This window comes from Akebia trifoliata, chromosome 4 (genome assembly GCF_017979445.1).
Source record: "Akebia trifoliata isolate Shusen 1 chromosome 4, ASM1797944v1, whole genome shotgun sequence".
Classification (NCBI taxonomy): Eukaryota; Viridiplantae; Streptophyta; class Magnoliopsida; order Ranunculales; family Lardizabalaceae; genus Akebia; species Akebia trifoliata.
The window spans coordinates 42,887,323-42,912,091 of record NC_141378.1 but is presented as its reverse complement, the minus strand read 5'-3'; the positions used below and the strand labels follow the sequence as shown (position 1 = coordinate 42,912,091).

General features: G+C 31.6%; 1 protein-coding gene and 1 pseudogene across 1 annotated transcript; both read left to right on the top strand.

The window, feature by feature from the left end:
* The first annotated feature begins 3,987 nt into the window (after positions 1–3,987).
* LOC147405101 (protein HYPER-SENSITIVITY-RELATED 4 pseudogene) lies at positions 3,988–6,284 on the top strand (annotated as a pseudogene).
* A 5,789-nt stretch (positions 6,285–12,073) lies between these two features.
* LOC147405100 (protein HYPER-SENSITIVITY-RELATED 4-like) lies at positions 12,074–14,292 on the top strand. The gene is made up of 2 exons (XM_086437805.1): positions 12,074–12,982; positions 13,827–14,292. Exons 1-2 carry the CDS (start codon positions 12,155–12,157, stop codon positions 14,217–14,219), a joined length of 1,221 nt encoding a protein of 406 aa, XP_086293931.1. The 5' UTR covers positions 12,074–12,154; the 3' UTR covers positions 14,220–14,292.
* Positions 14,293–24,769: the final 10,477 nt, after the last annotated feature.

Here is a 24,769-nt window from a genome sequence, read left to right as displayed (position 1 = left end):
TATCCAAACACCTATAGAATCCCAAATAATTCAGGAAAATTTTAATTTTTTTTAAAACCAATCTTCTACAATAAATCAAACAAAAATCATGCACTCAAGTAAGTTTTTTCAGATTAGTAACAAAAAAAAAACTCAAAAAAAAAAAAAAAAATTATAGAAGCCCACATTACATATCAGGGCTAGAGATCTTCCAATTCGAAATTGGGTCTGATATAGACGACGAAGAAGAAAATGTCTCTGTCGGCATTGCAGACGAAGCTGAAGCTGAAGCTTCGGTAGAAGCTTCAGGCGGCTTTTGTTGCTCATCTATGAATCTCTGACTCATCAAATAACAGAGATCTAAAGCCAGTAAAGTGTTACAAAGCTCCAAAATTTCTTCTTAATTGAATCCAAACCCTAGATCTAAACACCCCTTCAACTCATCCAGATCTTCATCTGTTAAGCTCACAATCCTCGAAACCCCTTTTGATTCTCCTTGTTCTTGGTCTTCTTCATCTCCTTGTTCATGATTTTCTTCTTCAACAACCATGTATCTTTGATTCTCTCCTCTGCAACTTCTACGATTTCGTTTAAAGTTCTCCATCTCCCTCGTTCTTCTTTGTTTTTCTCTCTACGAAGTGGCATTTTATTTTTATTTAAAAAGGCTGAGGGAAAAATGAGAGGGAATTTCGCGGGTTTTCCTTTTGTTTTTTTACTCTTTTTAACGGCGGAGTTTTTTTTCCGCTGCAAAAATTCTACCATAGGAGAATATACATGGGGTCCTTATAGTGGCGGATATAGTTTCCCGCTGCTATATGTATTAGATAAGCTGGTGAATTTTGGTGTGTATGCATAGGTCTCTATAGCGGCGGATACAATTATCCGCCGCAACAAATATACCTATAGAGGCAGCCAAAATTATCCGCTGTTATAAACCGCCGCTGTAGATAAAAATGTTGTAGTGAAACAATTAAAATAACTATTTTTTAGTGGCGGATACCCTCATCTGCTGCTATATTAATTTTTTAAAAAAAAATTAATACAGACGAATTCATAAATCGAATTTTTTATATTAAAAAAACTATTTTTTTAGTGGCGGAACTATTTATCCGCTGCCATACTCAATTTAAAATAAAAGAAAATAATTTTTTAACTATTTATCCACTCTCAATAAAATGAATTATTTTTTTCTAAAATAAAATTCATTCTGTAGCGGCGGAAATAATAATCCGCTGCCATATTCAATTAAAAATAAATTGATAAAGAGCTCATCAACATAACTTTTTATACTTCAAAAAAATAATAAAATAAAATCTGATTTTTGTAGTGGCAGATACATTAATCCGCTGCTATAGTCAATTTTCATTAAATATTTAAAATAATCATTCTATAGGGGCGGACATCCAAATCCGCCGCTATATTAAATTTTATAATACATTGGTGAAGAGCAACACATTAACAGAATGTTTTATATAAAAAAAAATTGAATTTTTTACTGGCGGATTCTCATATCCGCTGCTATATTCAAATAAAAACAATTTTATAAGCAAAACTCACTAAATCGAACTTTAATATAAAAGAAAATTTGGTTTTATAGCGGCGGACTTACTGGTCCGCTGCTATAGGAATTGAATATATGAGGTTGGCATTTGCTTGGGTATCTATAGAGGCGGATAATTATATCCGCTGCAACATGTATATATATAGATGCGGATAAACGTATCCGCTGTTATAAAACGCCGCTGTAGGCCAAAAATGTTGTAGTGTATAGATGAGAAGCAGGAATACATGTCAAAGGTACCATACGCTTCAACAATTGAAAACCTTATGTATGCTATGGTATGTACCAGATCAGACATTGCATAAGTAATGAGAGTTGTGAGCGGATTTATGAATAATCCAGGCAAAGAGCATTGAAAGATTGCGTAGTGGATTATGATGTATTTGAGGGGTACCACAGATCTATCTTTATGTTATGGTGGAACAAAGATCAATTTGCAGGGGTATATAGATTATGACATGGTAAAAGACCTAGATGAGAGAAAGAGTACTACATGTTACATCTTTACTTTGGGTAGTGCAGTAGTGAGTTAGGTTTTAAGATTATAAAAGATAGTTACTTTATTGACTACAGAATCAGAATATGTTGTAGCTACATAAGCGTGTAAGAAAATGATATGGATTCAATATCTTTTGAAGGAGTTGGGTAAGAAAATTATATGTTCAATTCTAGAGGAGGGGGTGTTTACTTTGGAAAAAATTCACACAAGTGTGAATCCTATTGAAAAACTGAAGACCTTGTTTAGTTTCTATTGATCTTCAAGCTTGGAAGACAAGAATGATTCACACCGAATTTATTATGGAGGCATTACTTATCAGATGAAACACGTCTAGTGGGAGATACTTTTGATCAGTCTCCAAGTAGGAGATTGTTATGGTTTATAGAACCTGATAGTACTATTCAACAAGAAAGTACTATAAATCAATCCAAGGGTATTTTTTTTCATAATTTCACTAATATTATATAAAACCACCATTGTTAGGTTTTGTGGGGTATTTATATTTATCGTTTTTGGTAAAAGAGTGTAATCTGCAACTGTGAGTTTTCTCTTTATAGTGGAATCAGTGCGATTCGTGGACATACTTCAATCTTGAGAGAACCACGTAATATCTATGTGTTTCTTTGTGTGATTTCATCTTGTCTTATTTGTTTTTCGATTCGTTTTCTCGTTGTGATTGCACCTATTTTCTTGACAGAGAGTATATTTACAAATTCGTTTAACTTTCGAGTGGAGTAATATTTGAGGGGGGGGGGGGGGGGGGGGATGATTTAGGAGCTCTTACACAACAATCCTTTAAATGAAACTAAGCTCCTTTTAATAGCTATTTCTTAAAACTTAGGTGGAAAATGTTGAGCTAGCATTAAAATTGACATCGATTCTCACATTGTTGATGTGGATGTATTTATGGAACCATAGATGATTTTCATCGAGATGCAAGTGATAAGTATCAATGGCTATGTGTGCACCTCCAGATCAGCAATGTGAGAATCGATATCAATTTTAATGTTACTCGGACACAACTAAAATTTGGATTATTAAGGAGCTTTTTAAATATATTATTAAAAAGTTATCAAAATTTTCCCTTAACCAATTTCGCAAGTAATCATTTTCCTTTTTCTTTTTTTTTTCTTTTTTTTTTTTGTTTAGCAGCAAATCTCGGTTTGTTGCAATCCTGTAACTGTATTGACTTTGACCAGCTATAAATCTCGAAAGTAGAAGGTAAATTATATTAAATACCCCCAACAACATCAATTACGATAAGATAGTGTATATCGGCCCTTGAATTTGTATACTTTAAATATACAAATTAAATTGTGGCTAATCAATGTTCTCAAATCCATTTTATCTTCAAATACTTAAGCTAAGCCATTGATAATGATGATGATCAGAATTATAAATCTACCTTCATGAAAATTAGGACTTCAACGTCTCCTAAAAAGTTTGATGATGTGCCCTACAAAATTGCCACGTAGGATTAGATGGTGTAAAATGGGCTGGGCCAGGCTTGATTGGGTTTGGGTCAGACCGATTGGGCCACTAATATCAGGTCTACACATTAGTAACCAGTCTAAAAAGGCTACAAATGGTGGGCCAAAGTACGCCAAAAACTGTGCCATATGGCAACAATATTTCAAATGTACCCCTAACTTGACAGTTGTGGAACAAGACCTCAACAAAAAGCACCCTGATTTTGGGATCACATAATCTTGCTTGGGTTGACTAATTCGATTTGATATTAATTAGTCAAATTGATTATGAAATTAATTTTTAAAGAATAATTGATTTTTCTATTTGTTTGCAATTAAAAAAAAAAGTATTATTTTATTTCAAACAAATATTTAAATTCTGAAAATAAAAAATCATGTAGATCTACAAACCATTCTAATTCCATTGAAATCCAACACTGTTGTGAGTTGTGACTCCTTAAACAGTTTTTTATGCCAAAATGCCCTCACCCAAAGAAGTTCTATCTACAGCACATGTTTTCTTCTCTATTGTTCAAGATCTCTTAAAGCGCTCATCTGGGGATATAACCATGGTCATCGAAGAATTCGATGGGCGTGCAAAAAACCAAATTTACAAAGCCGCAGAGATTTACCTGCGCTCGAAGATCACACCCTCGACAAAAAGACTAAGAGTGAGCAAACACGAAAAGGAGAACAATTTCAAACTCACCATGGAAAGAAACAAAGATATCGTAGATGTCTTGGATGATGTACAATTCAAGTGGAGATTCATGTGTAGACAAGTCGAAAAATCAGTTTTACACGATACCCATGATCTCAATGCAAGTGTTGGATCCGAAATTCGATCTTTCGAACTTAGTTTTCATAAGAAATATAAGGAGAAAGTGTTGGGATCTTATTTTCCTTACATAATAAAGGAATCAAATAAGGTGAAAGAAGAGAACAAGACATTGAAGCTCTATACTGTGACACATGAGAAGATGAATAGAAACAAGGGAGATATATGGAGCTCCATAAATCTTGATCACCCAGCAACCTTTGCTACACTGGCAATGGAATCAAAGCTAAAGAAGGAAATAATGGAGGATTTGGAGAGGTTTGTTAAGAGAGAAGAGTATTATAGGAGAGTAGGGAAGGCTTGGAAACGTGGGTATTTGATATATGGCCCTTCAGGCACGGGTAAGTCGAGCTTGATTGCTGCAATGGCGAATTACCTTAATTTTGATATCTATGATTTAGAGCTCACTGAGGTCCCAAGCAATTCTGAGCTTAGGAGAATTCTTATGTCTATTGCTAATCGATCGATACTTGTCATTGAGGACATTGATGAGATACAAGATCGACTAGCCAAAGCGCAAACAATGCACCCCGGTCAGTTTCAACACGAGTCCCAGCTGGTTAGTCTATTAATCTTTTGCTTATATTTGTGTTTGAGAATCAATTAACATACTAATTGATGCAATCAAATCTTGCTGAAACGAATGAGAAGATCATCGTTCTCCTCCTTATAGTTATGAACTTTGAATCCATACAAGAAAAATTAAAGATACAATTCTCTAAAGGGAATTAAAATTTTATTGATTGTAAATAATGCAAAATTCATACTAGTTTAGATAGACTTTCAAACTTCTATTTTACTCCACTTTTACAACAATCTTATTTATCCAAAATAGCACATTCTCCAAAATAACTAATAATTATATATAGAATAATGATGAATGCATTACGCAGCTGATGTGGCAAGGGCACAGAACCAGACATTTTTTTTTCTGTGTATACCGATGAAAAGATATATGGTTCTGTGCCCTTGCCACATCAGTCACATACCAATACCGCGTGCATTCATCATGACTCTTATATATATATGGGTCTCGATTAGGTGCCAACTATTTGGCCACCACTTTTTGGCCTACATGGGTTAGAAGTTTCAAAATTAATTAAAGGGAAAAGTTCCCTACGTGGATTGTATGGCTATTTCCACATTGTGATTAAGTTGATTGTGGAATACTGAAGGACCCAGATTAAGAATGAGAAAGTTCGTTGTGCGACTAACTAAGACAATGATCGATCTCCAAGAAATGTTACATAATATAATTAATATGCTCATTATGCAATGTGGTAACATTTCTTGAATGATTTTTCATGTAAAAGAACCAAAATCAAGTTGGATAGAATATGTATTCAATTATGTCTAAAGTCGCGTCTTAATTCATTTGCATATATATATATATATTAGTTTATTGATTTTATATTATTTTTAACTAGGTGACCTTGTCTGGATTGCTCAATTTCATTGATGGCCTATGGTCGAGTTGTGGGGATGAGCGGATCATTGTGTTCACAACTAATCACAAGGACCGACTAGACCATGCTCTCTTTCATCATGGAAGCATGAACATGCGCATACACATGTATTATTGTACTCCTTGTGGGTTCAAGCTCCTCACTTCCAACTATCTAGGGATTCACGACCACCCTCTTTTCGAAGAGATCAAAGAATTGATAGAAAAGGTAGACATAACCCCTGCAGAAGTAGCCGAACAACTGATGAAGGGTGATGAAGCTGAAATGGTACTTCGAAACCTCATTGAATTCCTCCGAAAGACAAAGATTGAACATGAAGAAGAGAAAGCTTTGAAAGAAGAAAAAAAGAACTGAAAGTGAGAAATAAAAATGAGTCATTATGTATTTAAATTTAATTTCTTATAATTATTGTTATTATTGTTGGATTATTTCCTTGATCATGGACTATTTTATGCTTATTTGTTCGTGCTTGTCATGTAAGGACTCATTTGGGGCAGCATTGCTGTCAACTATATAATCACTTTTATATGAATTTGTTCATCAACCAACTACTCTAAAAGATCAATCTGTTGGAAAGGGGGAGGTATGACACATCCAAGAGTGGAGGGAAATAAACTCTCAACAGAACTACAATTATGGTCACAGTTCAGAAAGTGTTTTTTGGGATCTAGAAAATTTATTGAGCATAAGAGCATGCATTTAGTGAAAAAAACAGCTTTCTCATAATATTTAATTAAGTTAACAAAATTTTGAACTTTTAATCATTAGGTTAAACCCTATTGAAAACTCTGGGAGAACTTTAGTTGTTAATTAACTTAAATAATGATGGAAAATTTTATTTATAAAAAATGTAATGTACCTTCTTCGGATTTCCACAAAAGCTAAAGTTCAAAACTTGTCTAGGCAACTTCTACTTCTTACCCATTGTACAATTTGGGCCTTAGTCTCTTTAACTGTTAATTATTATTTATTTTGTTCTTTTATATTTATTATTAATCTTGAATATCTAAGAGAGGAAACAGAAGAAGGGGTCGTTTCAGATTTCATAAAAGATGAATCAAGAAATGTAGGAAATGAAGAGGTGGATCCAACATTCTTATCATAAAGAAAACTCAATTTAAGGCGTATTGCAATCTAAGTAAGGAGAGTTTTGCTAGATTTTTTACAATTCATATAAAAAAAATTAACTAAGTACTTTATTGCAATTTCTTTCTCTTTTAAGAGAAAATTTAATTTTAAATCTATGAAAAATATGATTATGGGATTAATTGGAAAATTTTATATTCTATGAATGAATTTTATATTAAATAAATTTACATAAATAATTATGTTTATGATTGAATTCTTAAATGATCATACTTATGCATTAAGGGTGATGAATTGTATTATAATTATGCATTGGATATAATGATGAGACCTAGTTGTTGTTGGAAATAATAAAAGTGATAAAATCTCATATGAAAGATCTTGCATATAGAGATAATCTAACGGTTGGACAAACAAAATAATTTATCAGACTATATTTAACGGTTTACTAATCCGGGTAATAGTAGATTTGGGTGAGTAGGTTTCATGCATTCACATTTTTTGCATTATTGATTTTCTTGTAAATAAATATACTTATATTTATTGATTTTTTTGTAAAATATATTAGATTTATCAAACTCATCCTTGCGATTAACATTTTCAGGTTATGTTTACCTGGAAGATTAATGTAACGAGAATGGAGACTAAATTTTAGGAATTTATCATCTTTTAGTTATTTTAAAATGTAACATTTTTTTCTAAATTGCATAGAAGATTTATGCATTAACAATATTTTTAAAAAGAATTTGATTAAATTTTAGTGGATTCATTTAACTCTTATGTATTTTATAATTTCTGTGATCTCTACAATAAGATTTTTACTTGAAACTTTTATCATAGGGTCTTTGATATGCTTGAGAAACGTGAGAATTATTTTAAGAATAATCTCAATCGTTTGGTATTTTAAACATATTTATCATTGGTGAAAATTTATGATTATTTTCTATACTGAAATTCTTCCAATCAAATTGCACCTATTTTTATTCATAATTTGAAAAAAGTGTGAAACATAAAAGTTGGTCTCATTCAAAAATTAAATAAAATTAAATTGATAAGAATTTTATACTGCACACATATCAAGAATCACTATACACAAGAATTTTCAATTAAAATTTATATTTTGTTAAGTTTTTATTGAAAACACTATATATTTTTATTTATTTTTATTTTTAAGAGAATCCTAATTTTAAATCTTGAGCATAAACTCTGAGATCACCTGATTTAGATTTGTAACAATTTTTTTTATAAATTACACAAATTAGAGTGTTTTGACTTCATCGAATGTCAACATGTTAAAAAAAAAATTGGATTTTATAATTTTTGGAGGTGTTTAATATTTTCATGAGCTATTGATATATTTTTAAATAAAAATAAGTTTCTTAAGGTTTGTGAATTGATAGTATGGATGTCAATAAGAATTTTCTACATTGAGTTATGATTTTTAAAATCTCATATATATCGAAACTAATTTTATTTATTTATTAGTAAGCTGAGGCTATAGAGGGCCCCACCGTTATCTTAAGAGGCTAAAACCGAATGGAATTACAAAGTTGATCTTCAAGAAGAATAAACATCAACTCAACACACAATTTATGGTTTTCCAACAAAAATAAATTTTCCTGAAAAAGAGCTCCTTCCTTAGCAAGCCAATCAGCAGAACAATTTGTTTCATGCCAAGCAAACTCAAAACTAATCCTCCTCAAAGTTGCATTTTAAATCTTGGATATGTCGAAAGAGAATACTGTTACATGTATTTTTCTAATCTACTATAGAAATCTGAATCCGGGGATCATGTTACGGGGTTGGAAGGTGTTAGGCACCAACCCCGCCTGGCCAATGCCGGTCTCTACTTATCCCAAATAAATCTACATCGCTAATGACAAACTTAGATTAAAAAATAATAAAAAAGCTTACCTTTGATCTACAAAAGTGCTATTCCCTCAGATCTGGTGAAAATGACTCCTTGTATCGTATTCCTTACTTCATTCTATCTCCGGATCTGATTTCTGATCTCCAAGGTAAGGTATCTCCTTCTTGGATCTGGGTGCTTCAAATTTATTGTGGATTTTTGAGATGTTTTTGAGAGGTTTTTGAGTGTTTTTTAGGCTAAAATCGGAGTAGGGGTGTTAAGGAAGGAGTTGGGGCTCCAAAATTAGGGTTTTGGGGAGGTTATGGAGGCTTCTTCACCTACTTTTTCTAGGGTTTTTTCTTTGATACGAAAATAGGGTGTGGAGGCTCCTTTTTATAAAGTTTTTAGAAGCATTAAGGTTTGATTAGGGTTTCTTTTAGGATTTCAATTAGGGTTTTGACTTAGTCTTTAGGGTTTCAATTTAGGGTTTTGACTTTAGTCTTATGAGATTGATTTGATTAGTTTAGATTAGGGTTTTGATTTAGGATTTTGACTTGATTAGATTAGGATTTTGATTTAGGGTTTTGACCTTAGTCTTATGAGATTGACTCGATTAGTTTAGATTAGGGTTTTGATTTAGGGTTTTGATTTTAGTCTTATGAGATTGACTTTAATACTTGACTCTAATCTTACTTAATTGACTTTAATTTTGACTTTAGTCTTATTTGATTGACTTTAGTATCTTGACTTTAGTCTTGCTTGGTTGACTTTAAATTTTTGGAGCCCTCTCTATTATATCTTTAATTCTTTGGACCCCCAAATGGAGGGGTCCTTAAAGAAATATCTTACGAACCCTCAACAATTTTGCCTGAAAGTCTGATTGATCGATTTTTTTGTTCACATTTTAAAATTAATTTTATTAATGTTTCACTTTACATTATTTAATGATTTATTTATTAATTTTGAAATTTTTAATTATTAAAATTGTGAAATTACCATTTTGCCCTCGGAGAGGATTTTTTTACGTTTTAAGTTATTTTTCAATGTTCCAGGATATTTTGGAATCAGTTTTTCGTAAGGAATTCAATGGGAATGTTGATTTTTGTCATTTAAGAAATTTTTTGTATGAAATGATCGTGAACTTTATGAGGGGTATTTTCGTAATTTTATCAAATTTTGTGAAAATTGGCGAAGTGGTTTACTTGGTTTCGATTTGTTGTTTTACGTGTTTGAGTGGGTTTTCCTAAGCGTAATGCAGGCTCTAGGGTTGTTTTGATGTTAGGGGTATTTTGGTAATTTGATCAATTTTTAGTGATTTTTATCGTGAAGCTTCTTTTTGGTTTGCAGGATGATGATTTCTATGTTTCTGGGGTAGTATTTTCCTAGCGTAGCGTGGTTTCTAAGTTTTGTCAGCTCGAGATACCTCATCCGAATTTCTGAAACATATCTGGTAACAAAATAAAGCATTGGAATAGACATCCATCATTGGGAACCTTTGCGATCGGGTTGACGACTTGATTAATCAGGCGGATGCAAAAATGGGGTGTCTACATTACTATTGAAAAACTGAAGACCTTGTTCAGTTTCTATTGATCTTCAAGCTTAGAAGACAAGAATGATTCACACCGAATTTGTTATGGAAGCGTTACTTATTAGATGAAACACGTCTAGTGAGAGATACTTTTGATCAGTCTCCAAGTAGGAGATTGTTATGGTTTATAGAACCTGATAGTACTATTCAACAAGGAAGTACTGTAAATCAATCCAAGGATTTTTTTTTTCATAATTTCACTAATATTATATAAAACCACCATTGTTAAGTTTTGTGGGGTATTTATATTTATCGTTTTTAGTGAAAGGGTGTAATCTGTAACTGTGAATTTTTTCTTTATAGTGGAATCAGTGCAATTCGTGGACATACTTCAATCTTGAGAGAACCACATAATATCTATGTGTTTCTTTGTGTGATTGCATCTTGTCTTATTTGTTTTTCGATTCATTTTCTTGTGGTGATTGCACATATTTTCTTAACAGAGGGTATATTTACAAATTCGTTATAAATTTCGAGGGGAGTAATATTTGAGAGGGGGGGAATGATTTAGGAGTTCTTACACAACAATCCTTTAAATGAAACCAAGCTCCTTTTAATAGCTATTTCTTAAAACTTAGGTGGAAAATGTTGAGCTAGCATTAAAATTGACAACGATTCTCACATTGTTGATGTGGATGTATTTATGGAACCATAGATGATTTTCATCGAGATGCGAGTGATAAGCATCAATGGCTATGTGTGCACCTCCAGATCAGCAATGTGAGAATCGATATCAATTTTAATGTTACTCCAACACAACTAAAATTTGTATTATTAAGGAGCTTTTTAAATATATTATTAAAAAGTTATCAAAATTTTCCCTTAACCAATGTCACAAGTAATCATTTTCCTTTTTCTTTTCTTTTTTTTCTTTTTTATTGTTGGTTAGCAGCAAATCTCGGTTCGTTGCAATCCTGTAACTGTATTGACTTTGACCAGCTATAAATCTCGAAAGTTGAAGGTAAATTACATTAAATACCCCCAACAACATCAATTACGATAAGATAGTGTATATCGGCCCTTGAATTTGTATTTGTTCTCATGATGATTATCTAGCGGTCAAGATTACTTTAAATATACAAATTAAATTGTGGCTAATCAATGTTCTCAAATCCATTTTATCTTCAAATACTTAAGCTAAGCCATTGATAATGATGATGATCAGAATTATAAATCTACCTTCATGAAAATTAGGACTTCAACGTCTCCTAAAAAGTTTGATGATGTGCCCTACAAAATTGCCACGTAGGATTAGATGGTGTAAAATGGGCTGGGCCAGGCCAGGCTTGATTGGGTTTGGGTCAGATGGATTGGGCCACTAATATCAGGCCTACACATTAGTAACCAGTCTAATAAGGCTACAAATGGTGGGCCAAAGTACGCCAAAAACTGTGCCATATGGCAACAATATTTCAAATGTACCCCTAACTTGACAGTTGTGGAACAAGACCTCAACAAAAAGCATCCTGATTTTGGGATCACATAATCTTGCTTGGGTTGACTAATTCGATTTGATATGAATTAGTCAAATTGATTATGAAATTAATTTTTAAAGAATAATTGATTTTTCTATTTGTTTGCAATAAAAAAAAAAGTATTATTTTATTTCAAACAAATATTTAAATTCTGAAAATAAAAAATCCTGTAGATCTACAAACCATTCTAATTCCATTGAAATCCAACACTGTTGTGAGTTGTGACTCCTTAAACTGTTTTTTATGCCAAAATGCCCTCACCCAAAGAAGTTCTATCTACAGCACATGTTTTCTTCTCTATCGTTCAAGATCTCTTAAAGCGCTCATCTGGGGATATAACCATGGTCATCGAAGAATTCGATGGGCGTGCAAAAAACCAAATTTACAAAGCCGCAGAGATTTACCTACGCTCGAAGATCACACCCTCGACAAAAAGGCTAAGAGTAAGCAAACACGAAAAGGAGAACAATTTCAAACTCACCATGGAAAGAAACAAAGATATCGTAGATGTCTTGGATGATGTACAATTCAAGTGGAGATTCATGTGTAGACAAGTCGAAAAATCAGTTTTACACGATACCCATGATCTCAATGCAAGTGTTGGATCCGAAATTCGATCTTTCGAACTTAGTTTTCATAAGAAATATAAGGAGAAAGTGTTGGGATCTTATTTTCCTTACATAATAAAGGAATCAAATAAGGTGAAAGAAGAGAACAAGACATTGAAGCTCTATACTGTGACACATGAGAAGATGAATAGAAACAAGGGAGATATATGGAGCTCCATAAATCTTGATCACCCAGCAACCTTTGCTACACTGGCAATGGAATCAAAGCTAAAGAAGGAGATAATGGAGGATTTGGAGAGGTTTGTCAAGAGAGAAGAGTATTATAGGAGAGTAGGGAAGGCTTGGAAACGTGGGTATTTGATATATGGCCCTTCAGGCACGGGTAAGTCGAGCTTGATTGCTGCAATGGCGAATTACCTTAATTTTGATATCTATGATTTAGAGCTCACTGAGGTCCCAAGCAATTCCGAGCTTAGGAGAATTCTTATGTCTATTGCTAATCGATCGATACTTGTCATTGAGGACATTGATGAGATACAAGATCGACTAGCCAAAGCGCAAACGATGCACCCCGGTCAGTTTCAACAAGAGTCCCAGCTGGTTAGTCTATTAATCTTTTGCTTATATTTGTGTTTGAGAACCAATTAACATACTAATTGATGCAATCAAATCTTGATGAAACGAATGAGATGATCATCATGCTCCTCCTTATAGTTATGAACTTTGAATCCATACAAGAAAAATAAAAGATACAATTCTCTAAAGGGAATTAAAATTTTATTGATTGTAAATAATGCAAAATTCATACTAGTTTAGACAGACTTTCAAACTTTTATTTTACTCCACTTTTAGGACAATCTTATTTATCCAAAATAGCACATTCTCCAAAATAACTAATAATTATATATAGAATAATGATGAATGCATTACCCAGCTGATGTGGCAAGGGCACAGAACCACACATTTTTTTTGTGTATACCGGTGAGAAAAGATATATGGTTCTGTGCCCTTGCCACATCAGCCACATACCAACACCACGTGCATTCATCACAACTCTTATATATATATGGGTCTCGATTAGGTGCCAACTATAATTGGCCTACATGGGTTAGAAGTTTCAAAATTAATTAAAGGGAAAAGTTCCCTAAGCGGATTGTATGCCTATTTCCACATTGTGATTAAGTTGATTGTGGAATACTAAAGGACCCAAATTAAGGATGAGAAAGTTCGATGTACGAATAACTAAGACAATGATCTCCAAGAAATGTTACATAATATAATTAATAAGCTCATTATGCAATGTGTTAACATTTCTTGAATGATTTTCATGTAAAAGAACCAAAATCAATTTGGATAGAATATGTATTCAATTATATCTAAAGTCGCATCTTAATTCATTTGCATATATTTATTAGTTTATTGATTTTATATTATTTTTAACTAGGTGACCTTGTCTGGATTGCTCAATTTCATTGATGGCCTATGGTCGAGTTGTGGGGATGAGCGGATCATTGTGTTCACAACTAATCACAAGGACCGACTAGACCCTGCTCTCCTGCATCATGGAAGCATGAACATGCACATACACATGTCTTATTGTACTCCTTGTGGGTTCAAGCTCCTCACTTCCAACTATTTAGGGATTCACGACCACCCTCTTTTCGAAGAGATCGAAGAATTGATAGAAAAGGTAGACATAACCCCTGCAGAAGTAGCAGAACAACTGATGAAGGGTGATGAAGCTGAAATGGTACTTCGAAACCTCATTGAATTCCTCCGAAAGACAAAGATTGAACATGAAGAAGTGAAAGCTTTGAAAGAAGAAAAAAAGAACTGAAAGTGAGAAATAAAAATGAGTCATTATGTATTTAAATTTAATTTCTTATAATTATTGTTATTACTGTTGGATTATTTCCTTGATCATGGACTATTTTATGCTTATTTGTTCGTGCTTGTCATGTAAGGACTCATTTGGGCAGCATTGCTTTCAACTATATAATCACTTTTATATGAATTTGTTCATCAACCAACTACTCTAAAAGATCAATCTGTTGGAAAGGGGGAGGTATGACACATCCAAGAGTGGAGGAAAATAAACTCTCAACAGAACTGCAATTATGGTAGAAAGTGTTTTTTGGGATCTAGAAAATTTATTGAGCATAAGAGCATGCATTTAGTGAAAAAAACAGCTTTCTCATAATATTTAATTAAGTTAACAAAATTTTGAACTTTTAATCATTAGGTTAAACCCTATTGAAAACTCTGGGAGAACTTTAGTTGTTAATTAACTTAAATAATGATGGAAAATTTTATTTATAAAAAATGTAATGTACCTTCTTCGGATTCCCACAAAAGCTAAAGTTCAAAACTTGTCTAGGCAACTTCTACTTCTTACCCATTGTACAATTTGGGCCTTAGTCTCTTTAACTGTTAATTATTATTTATTTTGTTCTTTTATTTATTATTAATCTTGAAGATCTAAGAGAGGAAACATAAGAAGGGGTCGTTTCAGATTTCATAAAAGACGAATCGAGAAATGTAGGAAATGAAGAGGTGGATCCAACATTCTTATCATAAAGAAAACTCAATTTAAGGCGTGTTGCAATCTAAGTAAGGAGAGTTTTGCTAGATTTTTTACAATTCATATAAAAAAAATTAACTAAGTACTTTATTGCAATTTCTTTCTATTTTAAGAGAAAATTTAATTTTAAATCTACGAAAAATATGATTATGGGATTAATTGGAAAATTTTATATTCTATGAATGAATTTTATATTAAATAAATTTACATAAATAATTATGTTTATGATTGAATTCTTAAATGATCATACTTGTTCATTAAGGATTATGAATTGTATTATAATTATGCATTGGATATAATGATGAGACCTAGTTGTTGTTGGAAATAATAAAAGTGATAAAATCTCATACGAAAGATCTTGCATATAGAGATAATCTAACGGTTGGACAAACAGAATAATTGATCAGACTATATTTAACGGTTTACTAATCCGGGTAATAGTCGATTTGGGTGAATAGGTTTCATGCATTCACATTTTTTGCATCATTGATTTTCTTGTAAATAAATATACTTATATTTATTGATTTTTTTGTAAAATATATTAGATTTATCAAACTCATCCTTGCGATTAACATTTTCAGGTTATGTTTGCCTGGAAGATTAATGTAACGAGAATGGAGAATAAATTTCAGGAATTTATCATCTTTTAGTTATTTTAAAATGTAACATTTTTTTCTAAATTGCATAGAAGATTTATGCATTAACAGTATTTTTAAAAAGAATTTGATTAAATTTTAGTGGATTCATTTAACTCTTATGTATTTTATAATTTCTGTGATCTCTACAGTAAGATTTTTACTTGAAACTTTTATCTTAGGGTCTTTGATATGCTTGAGAAACGTGAGAATTATTTTAGGAATAATCTCAATCATTTGGTATTTTAAACGTATATATCATTGGTGAAAATTTATGATTATTTTCTATACTAAAATTCTGTATTACTAATTTCCAATCAAATTGCACCTATTTTTATTCATAATTTGAAAAAAGTGTGAAACATAAAAGTTGGTCTCATTAAAAAATTTAATAAAATTAAATTGATAAGAATTTTATACTGCACACATATCAAGAATCACTATACACAAGAATTTTCAATTAAAATTTATATTTTGTTAAGTTTTTATTGAAAACACTATATATTTTTATTTATTTTTATTTTTAAGAGAATCCTAATTTTTAATCTTGAGCATAAACTCTGAGATCACTTGATTTAGATTTATAACAATTTTTTTTATAAATTACACAAATTAGAGTGTTTTGACTTCATCGAATGTCAACATGTTAAAAAAAAATTGGATTTTATAATTTTTGGAGGTGTTTAATATTTTCATGAGCTATTGATATATTTTTAAATAAAAATAAGTTTCTTAAGGTTTGTGAATTGATAGTATGGATGTCAATAAGAATTTTCTACATTGAGTTATGATTTTTAAAATCTCATATATATCGAAACTAATTTTATTTATTTATTAGTAAGCTGAGGCTATAGAGGGCCCCACCCTTATATCAAGAGGCTAAAACCGAATGGAATTACAAAGTTGATCTTCAAGAAGAATAAACATCAACTCAACACACAATTTATGGTTTTCCAACAAAAATAAATTTTCCTGAAAAAGAGCTCCTTCCTTAGCAAGCCAATCAGCAGAACAATTTGTTTCATGCCAAGCAAACTCAAAACTAATCCTCCTCAAAGTAGCATTTTAAATCTTGGATATGTCGAAAGAGAATACTGTTACATGTATTTTTCTATCCAACTTGTTAGTAAATTTAGTACTTCTTAAGAAAATTTTTTTTTCTCACTCAAAATTATTTAGAATTTTAGTCAATCTTTATCTTTCTTGTCATTTGTTTAATAATATAGTAATTTGCCATTCTCATTGAAAAATATTAATGAATTAATCTATTGGTTGCATGCATTTATACTACTACTATGAACCTGTATTTGATATGATCGAATTAAAAGCATTTACGATTTATTGTACAATCTAAAAGAAAGCATGACCTATAATTTAGCACAATGCGTCGACAAATCAAAACTGGTCTTAAATCAAGTAAATATGTTAATTGTAATATTATAGCTTGAACATATATAACCTAAAATTTTATTAATTCTCTTGATGATAATTGGGCTTGATTATATTTTGCTTGAAAGTGATTATACATTGATATGTAGTCCTGGATTTCAAAATGGAATATAAGTTTTAAATTCAAAATTCAAAAACGAAAAAGAAAATAAAAATATTATCATAAATATATAAAATAGTAAAAAAAAAAAAAAAAAATGTACTTGTGTCTTTTTTCTTAGATCAACTGTAAATGTGGCACCGAGCGAAACAATATTAGCATTATTTAAGTAAATTATGATTAAAAACTTCATTTCGTCATCAGATCAAATACTAACCAAAGAAAGTATTATTTGGATTATTGATAAAATAGCAATACATTCTTGATTGAAGGAAGGGAAGAGTGATCTTTCTAACTAGAGAAAAATAGTACTCTTTCTAAGTCTTTGAGTTTTGGTGAATATTTGCATGATATCCTTATATTTTTCAAAATTGACGACATGCCCCCACAATATTACAAATCAGTGGATGCCTTTAGTCCTATTTCTAGACTTTTGATCGACTGACAATTTGGAGCCTCAACAATACGGACAGCGGGTGAGCAAGCGGAAATATTTGTTTGAATCCAACATGTCTTTCGATGAATATCAACGAAAGGAGTTAATATTTGGATTATTTATAATGTAATAAGTTTCTAGTTTTTCAGATTCTTAATAGATTTTCTCTCTTTAAGATAATAGACTAAATAATTTGTTTTAAATAATATTTCAAAATACTTTTGAGTCCAACATATAACAAAATTTGTTATTAGTAAAAAATTTATAAGCATACCCTCCACATTTTGTTGAGTATTTCTTTTATCCTTTTATTTTCAAATTGATTACATGACCCACAATCCAAATAAACCGTTAAATCAATGAGTTATTGATTTCTCATTGAGTAATTTTTTTATCCTTTAAGCTCAAGATTTGACCTTTTAACTTTCAAATCTCAAGAACAAGAGAGATGGGATTTTTACTATGTGTTTTTATTTCCTGGAGTATCACGGAAGAAGAGCTTAAAAGCAAAACCCACATTGCCCAAGAATTGGTCTTCTAACATCAATTCTCCCTCAATTACTCCCATGGTTCAAGAAATTGCAAATAAGTCCTCAACAATGACAATAATAATTCAATCAAATCGAACATATATCATCTCATCTCAGTAATAAAAAAAATAAAAACAAAAAAAGGTTGGAATTTGAGCATCGTTAATGACGATAGTGATAGACATAGTTGTTAGAGTTAAGGTTAGGGACAGGGCGGAGCCAGGATTTTGCCCATGTGGGGGCAACTAAGAGTAGAAATGTGTTTTTGGGACGACAACTAAGAGTAAACAAACTAGTTCGGGGGCAACTAAGATTGGATAAAAAATTGTGGGGGCGATAGTGATAGATTTTTTTATCCGCCACTAAAATCTGTCACAATAGCTCACTAATTCATTGATTTTGAAAATTCTTGTGGGGGCAAGTGCTCCCACTCTAAATCCACCCCTGGTTAGAGAGGTGGACAAACTGGAATGGTAGATTAGCAAAATATGGTAATCAATTTGGTCAATTGTAATCACTAACTAATTATGTTGAAGCAAAGTAAGAATTGATTATATTATAATTGTTTGCATAGCAGTAAATTTGTTATTAAGTAGGAAGGTTTTGCATTTTTTTCCTGGAGATTCTGATGGGTTGGTGCTTCTTGGTCCAAAGTATGATGCAAATTGCACATAGAGGAAAATAATATATTCATAGAAAAAGATTTGGTGAGTTGTAAAATCTATTAAAATTGGATTTTGTGTTTAAAGGGTGTGGTACAATGTATGGGAAAATCATAAAAGGAAAGTTATTGAAAGTTAGAATTTGGTTCATTGTATAATATAATCAAGAGTCATGTAGGGGTGACACAAAGGGAGACACAGGGGTGACACAATGATGTGGTGGCGTGCACATTACCGTGGATGCTTTTTCCCAAGATACGAATAAAAAGCATCTACCGTAATGCACGCGCCACCACATCATTTGTGCCACCCTTGTGTCTCCATCTGTGTCATTCCAGCATTTTCCTATAATCAAAAGACAATAAATTATTAATAATAAATAATAAAAAAAGATTTGACAGATTGTAACATCATTTATGATTAGTGTATCATATTTGTTGCGTAGAAATTTCAAGCAAAAACTATTCTATATAAATCCTACCCTGTTGTAGGGTTGCAGCATCAAACATTGTGTCACTAATGAATTTTGTTCATCACTCTTCCATGTTAGTCATTTCTTTTTATTCTAGATTCAACGTGTTTTTTAACATGTTGATACGAATCTCGATCGTTGTTCCTGACATTTCGCACCTATCAAACAAGGTCGTTTTCAATTGGATGAAGTGTCATCCTAACAAACTCGTTTGAAGAATGATGTCAAAGAGTTTGGGAATCGGACTCAAATGGAAGCGGGGAAGAATCAAATTAACAGCCTCAGCCTTCTCTGATGATGATGCCAGGGTATAATCTGCCAGTTCGACATGTGAGAGTATTTGTCACTTGTAATTGCTTGGCTTCCTTGTGAAGATGGCACTAGGCATTTAGAATAGATGATCTTCACGAAGGTGGTACGGTGATGCCCAACCATGTAATTCTATCCTTTTGCATGCCATTATTAACATAAAAGATTAATCAAAATTGATGTGACTTATTTATTTGGATTTCTAATCTTTACTTTGAATTCAAATATGCTCACCTCTTTTGCATGATTGATAACTTATTATCTCTTTCCTTATCTCCTTTCTATTTCTTTAGAGTGTTGATATTCTAACTAGAAACAGTTGTGCATCCCGAGGAAACAGATCTATGGTTCCGTATTCGTGCCTGTCAACTGAGTGAAGACTTTCTAGTTATAATATCATTACTCATTTCTTTAGAATGTTTTTGGCTTAATTTTTAATTACATTTTCTAACTCCCCCTTTGACTAACTCCCTCCAAACTCTTATGATGTGGCATGTGCATAGAACCATATATTTTTGTCCTCGGGATAAGTGTAGTTGTGTATCTCGAGGATAAAATTTACGGTTCTTTGCACTTGCCAGGTCAGGAGAGTCTGGGGGAATTTGCCAAAGGGGGAGATAGAAAATCATTATTCATTTTCAATTGATAATGGGACAATATCACGAGCTGAGATTTGTTGTTTCGAAAGTTATGTGCTAAGCTGATGAACCAATGGTATGACGTCATGTGTGTTAAATGAGCAAAAGTGATTGGTCACTAAGAGAAAATTCCTAAAAAAAATTTGGGAGCAGTTTAAATGCTTTATTTTTTTAGTAACTTTTCAGTACACATGGTGTTGTGCCATTGGTTCATCAGCTTAGCATATAACTTTCAAAACAACAAATCTTTATTCCAACATCACCTATCTAAAGATGGCCAGAGAAAGCTAGAAGTTTCCATTATATACATATCTATATATATATATATATATATATATATGGGAAATGTTCAGCACCAAACATTTTGTCCAAACAGTTTTCAAAACATGAGTTAGAAGTTTTGGAATTGGCTAATTTTTGGTGAGGATGATCTCTATGGTGAGGAGATCATCATCACCAAAAATCAGCCCATTCCAAAACTTCTAACCCCATCAAAAATGGTTTACAAAAAATGGACAGTCCACGATTTTTTGAAATGTGTAGAGATCATCCTCACCAAAAATCAGCCCATTCCAAAACTTCTAACCCATGTAGGACCAAAATGGTTGGCCAAAATGTTTGGTGCTGAACGGGTCCCTATATATATATAATCCATTAGGAAAATCATCTTGCAATGAAACTCTATTTCTTCACATTTATATAGATTTAGGCTCAATCCCGCAGGCATTACTAAGGTATAAGGATTCCACCCTTACTAAGTGTCCTTGGGCTCACCATGTGGCGCCAGAAAATCTGACCATTGAAATTTAATTTTAAATTCAAGAGAAAGGTGGGAGTTCAGTAGCCGTCCATTTTCAAAATCTTGGATCAAGTCCAAAAGAAATTGTTTTTTGAATATTTTTATTTTGAATCTGAGTTTTTCAATGAAATCTAAAGGAATGTGGTTTGGATTGCTAATGTGGTAATTCATTTGAGCAAAACAAAAGAAAAGTGGTTTTCATTTAGAATTTCAATTTTATTATTAAGAATTCAACATATTTTAGGAAAAGTAAAAGAGAAACCCTTTCCTTACTAAGATAGTGAGGAAAAAAGCCTTACTAAGTCTCATCCTCTGTCAAAAAGACCTCGAGATTCAAATCTTGAAAAACTTATTTTTTAAATCTCGAGGTCTTTTTGATAGTGGATGAGGCTTAGTAAGCCTTTTTTCCTCACTATGTTAGTAAGACTAATTTGATTAATCATCAAATAGAGTAAACTTATTTACCCTTCTACCTCAATATTGCACTTTCTTCAACTTTCAAATCTTGATAACAAATTATTTTTCATTATGGATATGGCATTTGTTTTAGTTTAGTTCCAGAATAATTCGAATTGGTAATTGTAAGAAGTTGAAGCTGCCCATGCTCATTTTTGGTTTATAGATTTTGTGGGAAGTTTGGATGAAACGAAAATTGTGAGATTTTTAGACAAAGATATACTTGACATTGTATGCTTAATTACTACACATTTTATGGTTAACTCTTTTCTCTTGTTTAAGGGGGTATTACGGTTATTCAAATGCAATCAAAAAGGTAGAAAATGTTTTCCATCAAATGACCCAAAATTCTAAAATCATATTTCAAGTTAAAACTCTGAAATGCACTTCCTGACCACAATCACCAAACAATCAATGTTGCAATCACATTCTTATCGAAGTGATTCGATAGAGGTACTTCTATTGAAAGCAAAACTCTCTCAAATGAACCCTTAATGCTTTAATTTAAGTCAAAAAATAAAAAAGGGTATTTTCGGTAAAAAAAAATATACATTTTACTGTTTTTACCGTTTTGGTAAAAAAAATTAATTCCGAAAATGGTAAAATTACTGTTTTCGGAAATAATTTTAATAGTGTACCGTTTTGGTAAATAAACGAAAAGTTGTGCATGTTTTGGTAAATCTGCCTTAATATATGTATAAAATTCAATTCCTTCACTAAAATTCACTATTCTTCACTTTCAATTTTCTCAGTTCATGTAATATAATTTTTCTTAAAATCTATTATAATTGATTATGTATATGTATTGCAAATATAAAGGAGTAAACAAAAAATGGAAACTCATTCAAAGTTACACGTTTGGTTAAACATATGACATTGATACAAATAGAAAGAAAATAGATAATTTATAAAAAGAGATTTGACAAGTTGTAAAATCTTTTGCAATTAATGTACATATTGATTATTTTTGTTGTACACCATATATGTAGGGAAAAGAAAAAAAGAAAACTTATCGAAAATTACATGTTTGATCCAATGTATGATGCAAATTCCATACAAAAGAAAAGAATATATTAATAGAAAAAGTTTTGGCAAATTATAAAATCTGTTAGAATTAGTATATGATATTAATCATGTGTGTAATACAATGTTTAGGAAAAAAAACAAAAACAAGAAACTTATTGAAAGTTATGTATTAGTTCAATGTATAATACAACAACAGACAATAAAATTAGTAATAAAAAAGTTTTGACAATTTATCACATCTTTTATAATTAATGTATTATATTTGTTGCCTTAGAATTTCAAGAATTTTTTTTTCTATATAAATCTTACCCTGTTGTAGGCTTGTAGCATCAAGCATTGTGTTACTAATGAATTTTGTTCATAATTCTTTGCTATGTTAATCATTTCTTTTTTATTTCAGATTCAACTTGTGTTTGTACATGTTGATGTGAAGCTTGATCGTTGTTCCTGGCTTTTCACACTTATCAAACAAGTTCATTATAACTTGGATTACATGTAATCTTGACAAACTTGGTAGAAGAAAGATATATATCGGGGAGATTTGTTCACATGGGGTCTTTATTCAAGCTGGCTGTTGGAGTTTTGGTGAAGGTTAGAACAATATGGCCGAGTTTAGAACGCTTGCAACAGCTTTAGAAAGTTTTAATTTTTCAAATTCAAGCGTTCTAATTGAATCTGATTCTTTACTTTTGGTGATTCTCTTTGCGGATGTTCGGTTCCTTAGAAACTAGAAACTTAGCTCCATCAGATTAAAACTACCATTTCCTTGATAACTTGGGAAATTCAGCATATTTGGAGAGAAAAGAATGCTGTTGCGGATGCTCTTGGAAGTTTGGCCCTCAATTCTTTGGCTTCTTTCATCTCTTCACTTGTTTTTAATTTGCCTCTCATTGTGTAAAAGAACTATTATGGGTACTTAAGGAGTCTTCCTTTCAAGTGAATTGTAAGGGTCTCCCCCTGCCCTTTTTGGAAAATATAATAAAGCGATCAGCCATATATTCTTTTATCTAGGGGTGTCAATGGGTACCCATTTAACCGAAACCGAATACCCCAGTTCTTTATTGGAACCGTTTAGAGCTGGCTCTAAAATGAAATCGAACCGATAGGAATTGGAGCCGTTAAGTTCTATCCAATGGATACCCACGGGTACCTGGAACCGATTTATTTTGTCATAGATGATTTAAGGTATTTTTTATTCCAAAAATAAATACATGTTATATAAAATTCTTCAATTTTTCTTATAAATTATCGATTGAAACTTAAAACGAGTTACTCTTCTAAAAAATTATTACTTTTAACAAAGATAACTTTCTATTTAAAAAAAAAAATTTTAATTAATTTGTATCCTAACTATAACAAATTATAACTTAGTAAATACTTTTGTTGATAATATATTAATTTTTTGAAAGAAATTTTTTTTATTTATGATGGTTTGAATTACTTTTTTTCTCATTCGTTTCTTGAGAATCGGAATCAATACGTACCCGTGATTTTTGACGATTTGAATTTCGATTCCAATTATTTTGAAATCGGATCCGAAGCCGATAAAAATCGGAACTGAACTAATATAATGATTATGATTCTAAACTTCTTCGGAACCGAACTGGAACCGACCCATTAACACCCCTACTTTATTCATCCCTCAACTTTCCTTATCTCTCCTCTCTATTTTTATGGGTTAATTTCAATTGATGGGATTACCAATAACATCACCTAATCCAAAGACAAGGCTAAAAGTTTCCATTGTATGTTTTTTTTAACATAGAATCATAGATTTGTTTCCTCTAGATACACAAATAAAAGAATCTATGGTTATATGCACATTCCACATTGACTATATTTTATTATCTCTTTTAGACTCAATGTATATTTATTTATTTATTTCTAATCCACGAAGGAAACCATCTTGCCATGAGAATTTCAATTTTGATTACCATTACCATTAAAGAATTCAACATATTTTAAGAAATTAAAATTACTGATTTGAGTCCAAAATATCTTGGAATTATGGTAAGTTGGTGAAATGAGAAAAAATGGTTGATGCCACTTGAAGGGACTCTATAATAGTAAATTTGGACTCTTTAATGGTAAATTTTGCTGAAAACGCCACGCCAACTGAGTACAATTCTTTATTTACATAGGAATTGGCGTGGCATTAGTAAAACTTGGTGTGGCAATACCATCTCCATAAATTTTTCGGCTTGGAAAATACCCAAAAATCATCAAATAGAGATTTTACCCCAAAAAATTGTTCCTTTTTATTTTCTTAAAAAAAAAAAAAAAGAGCGCCACAT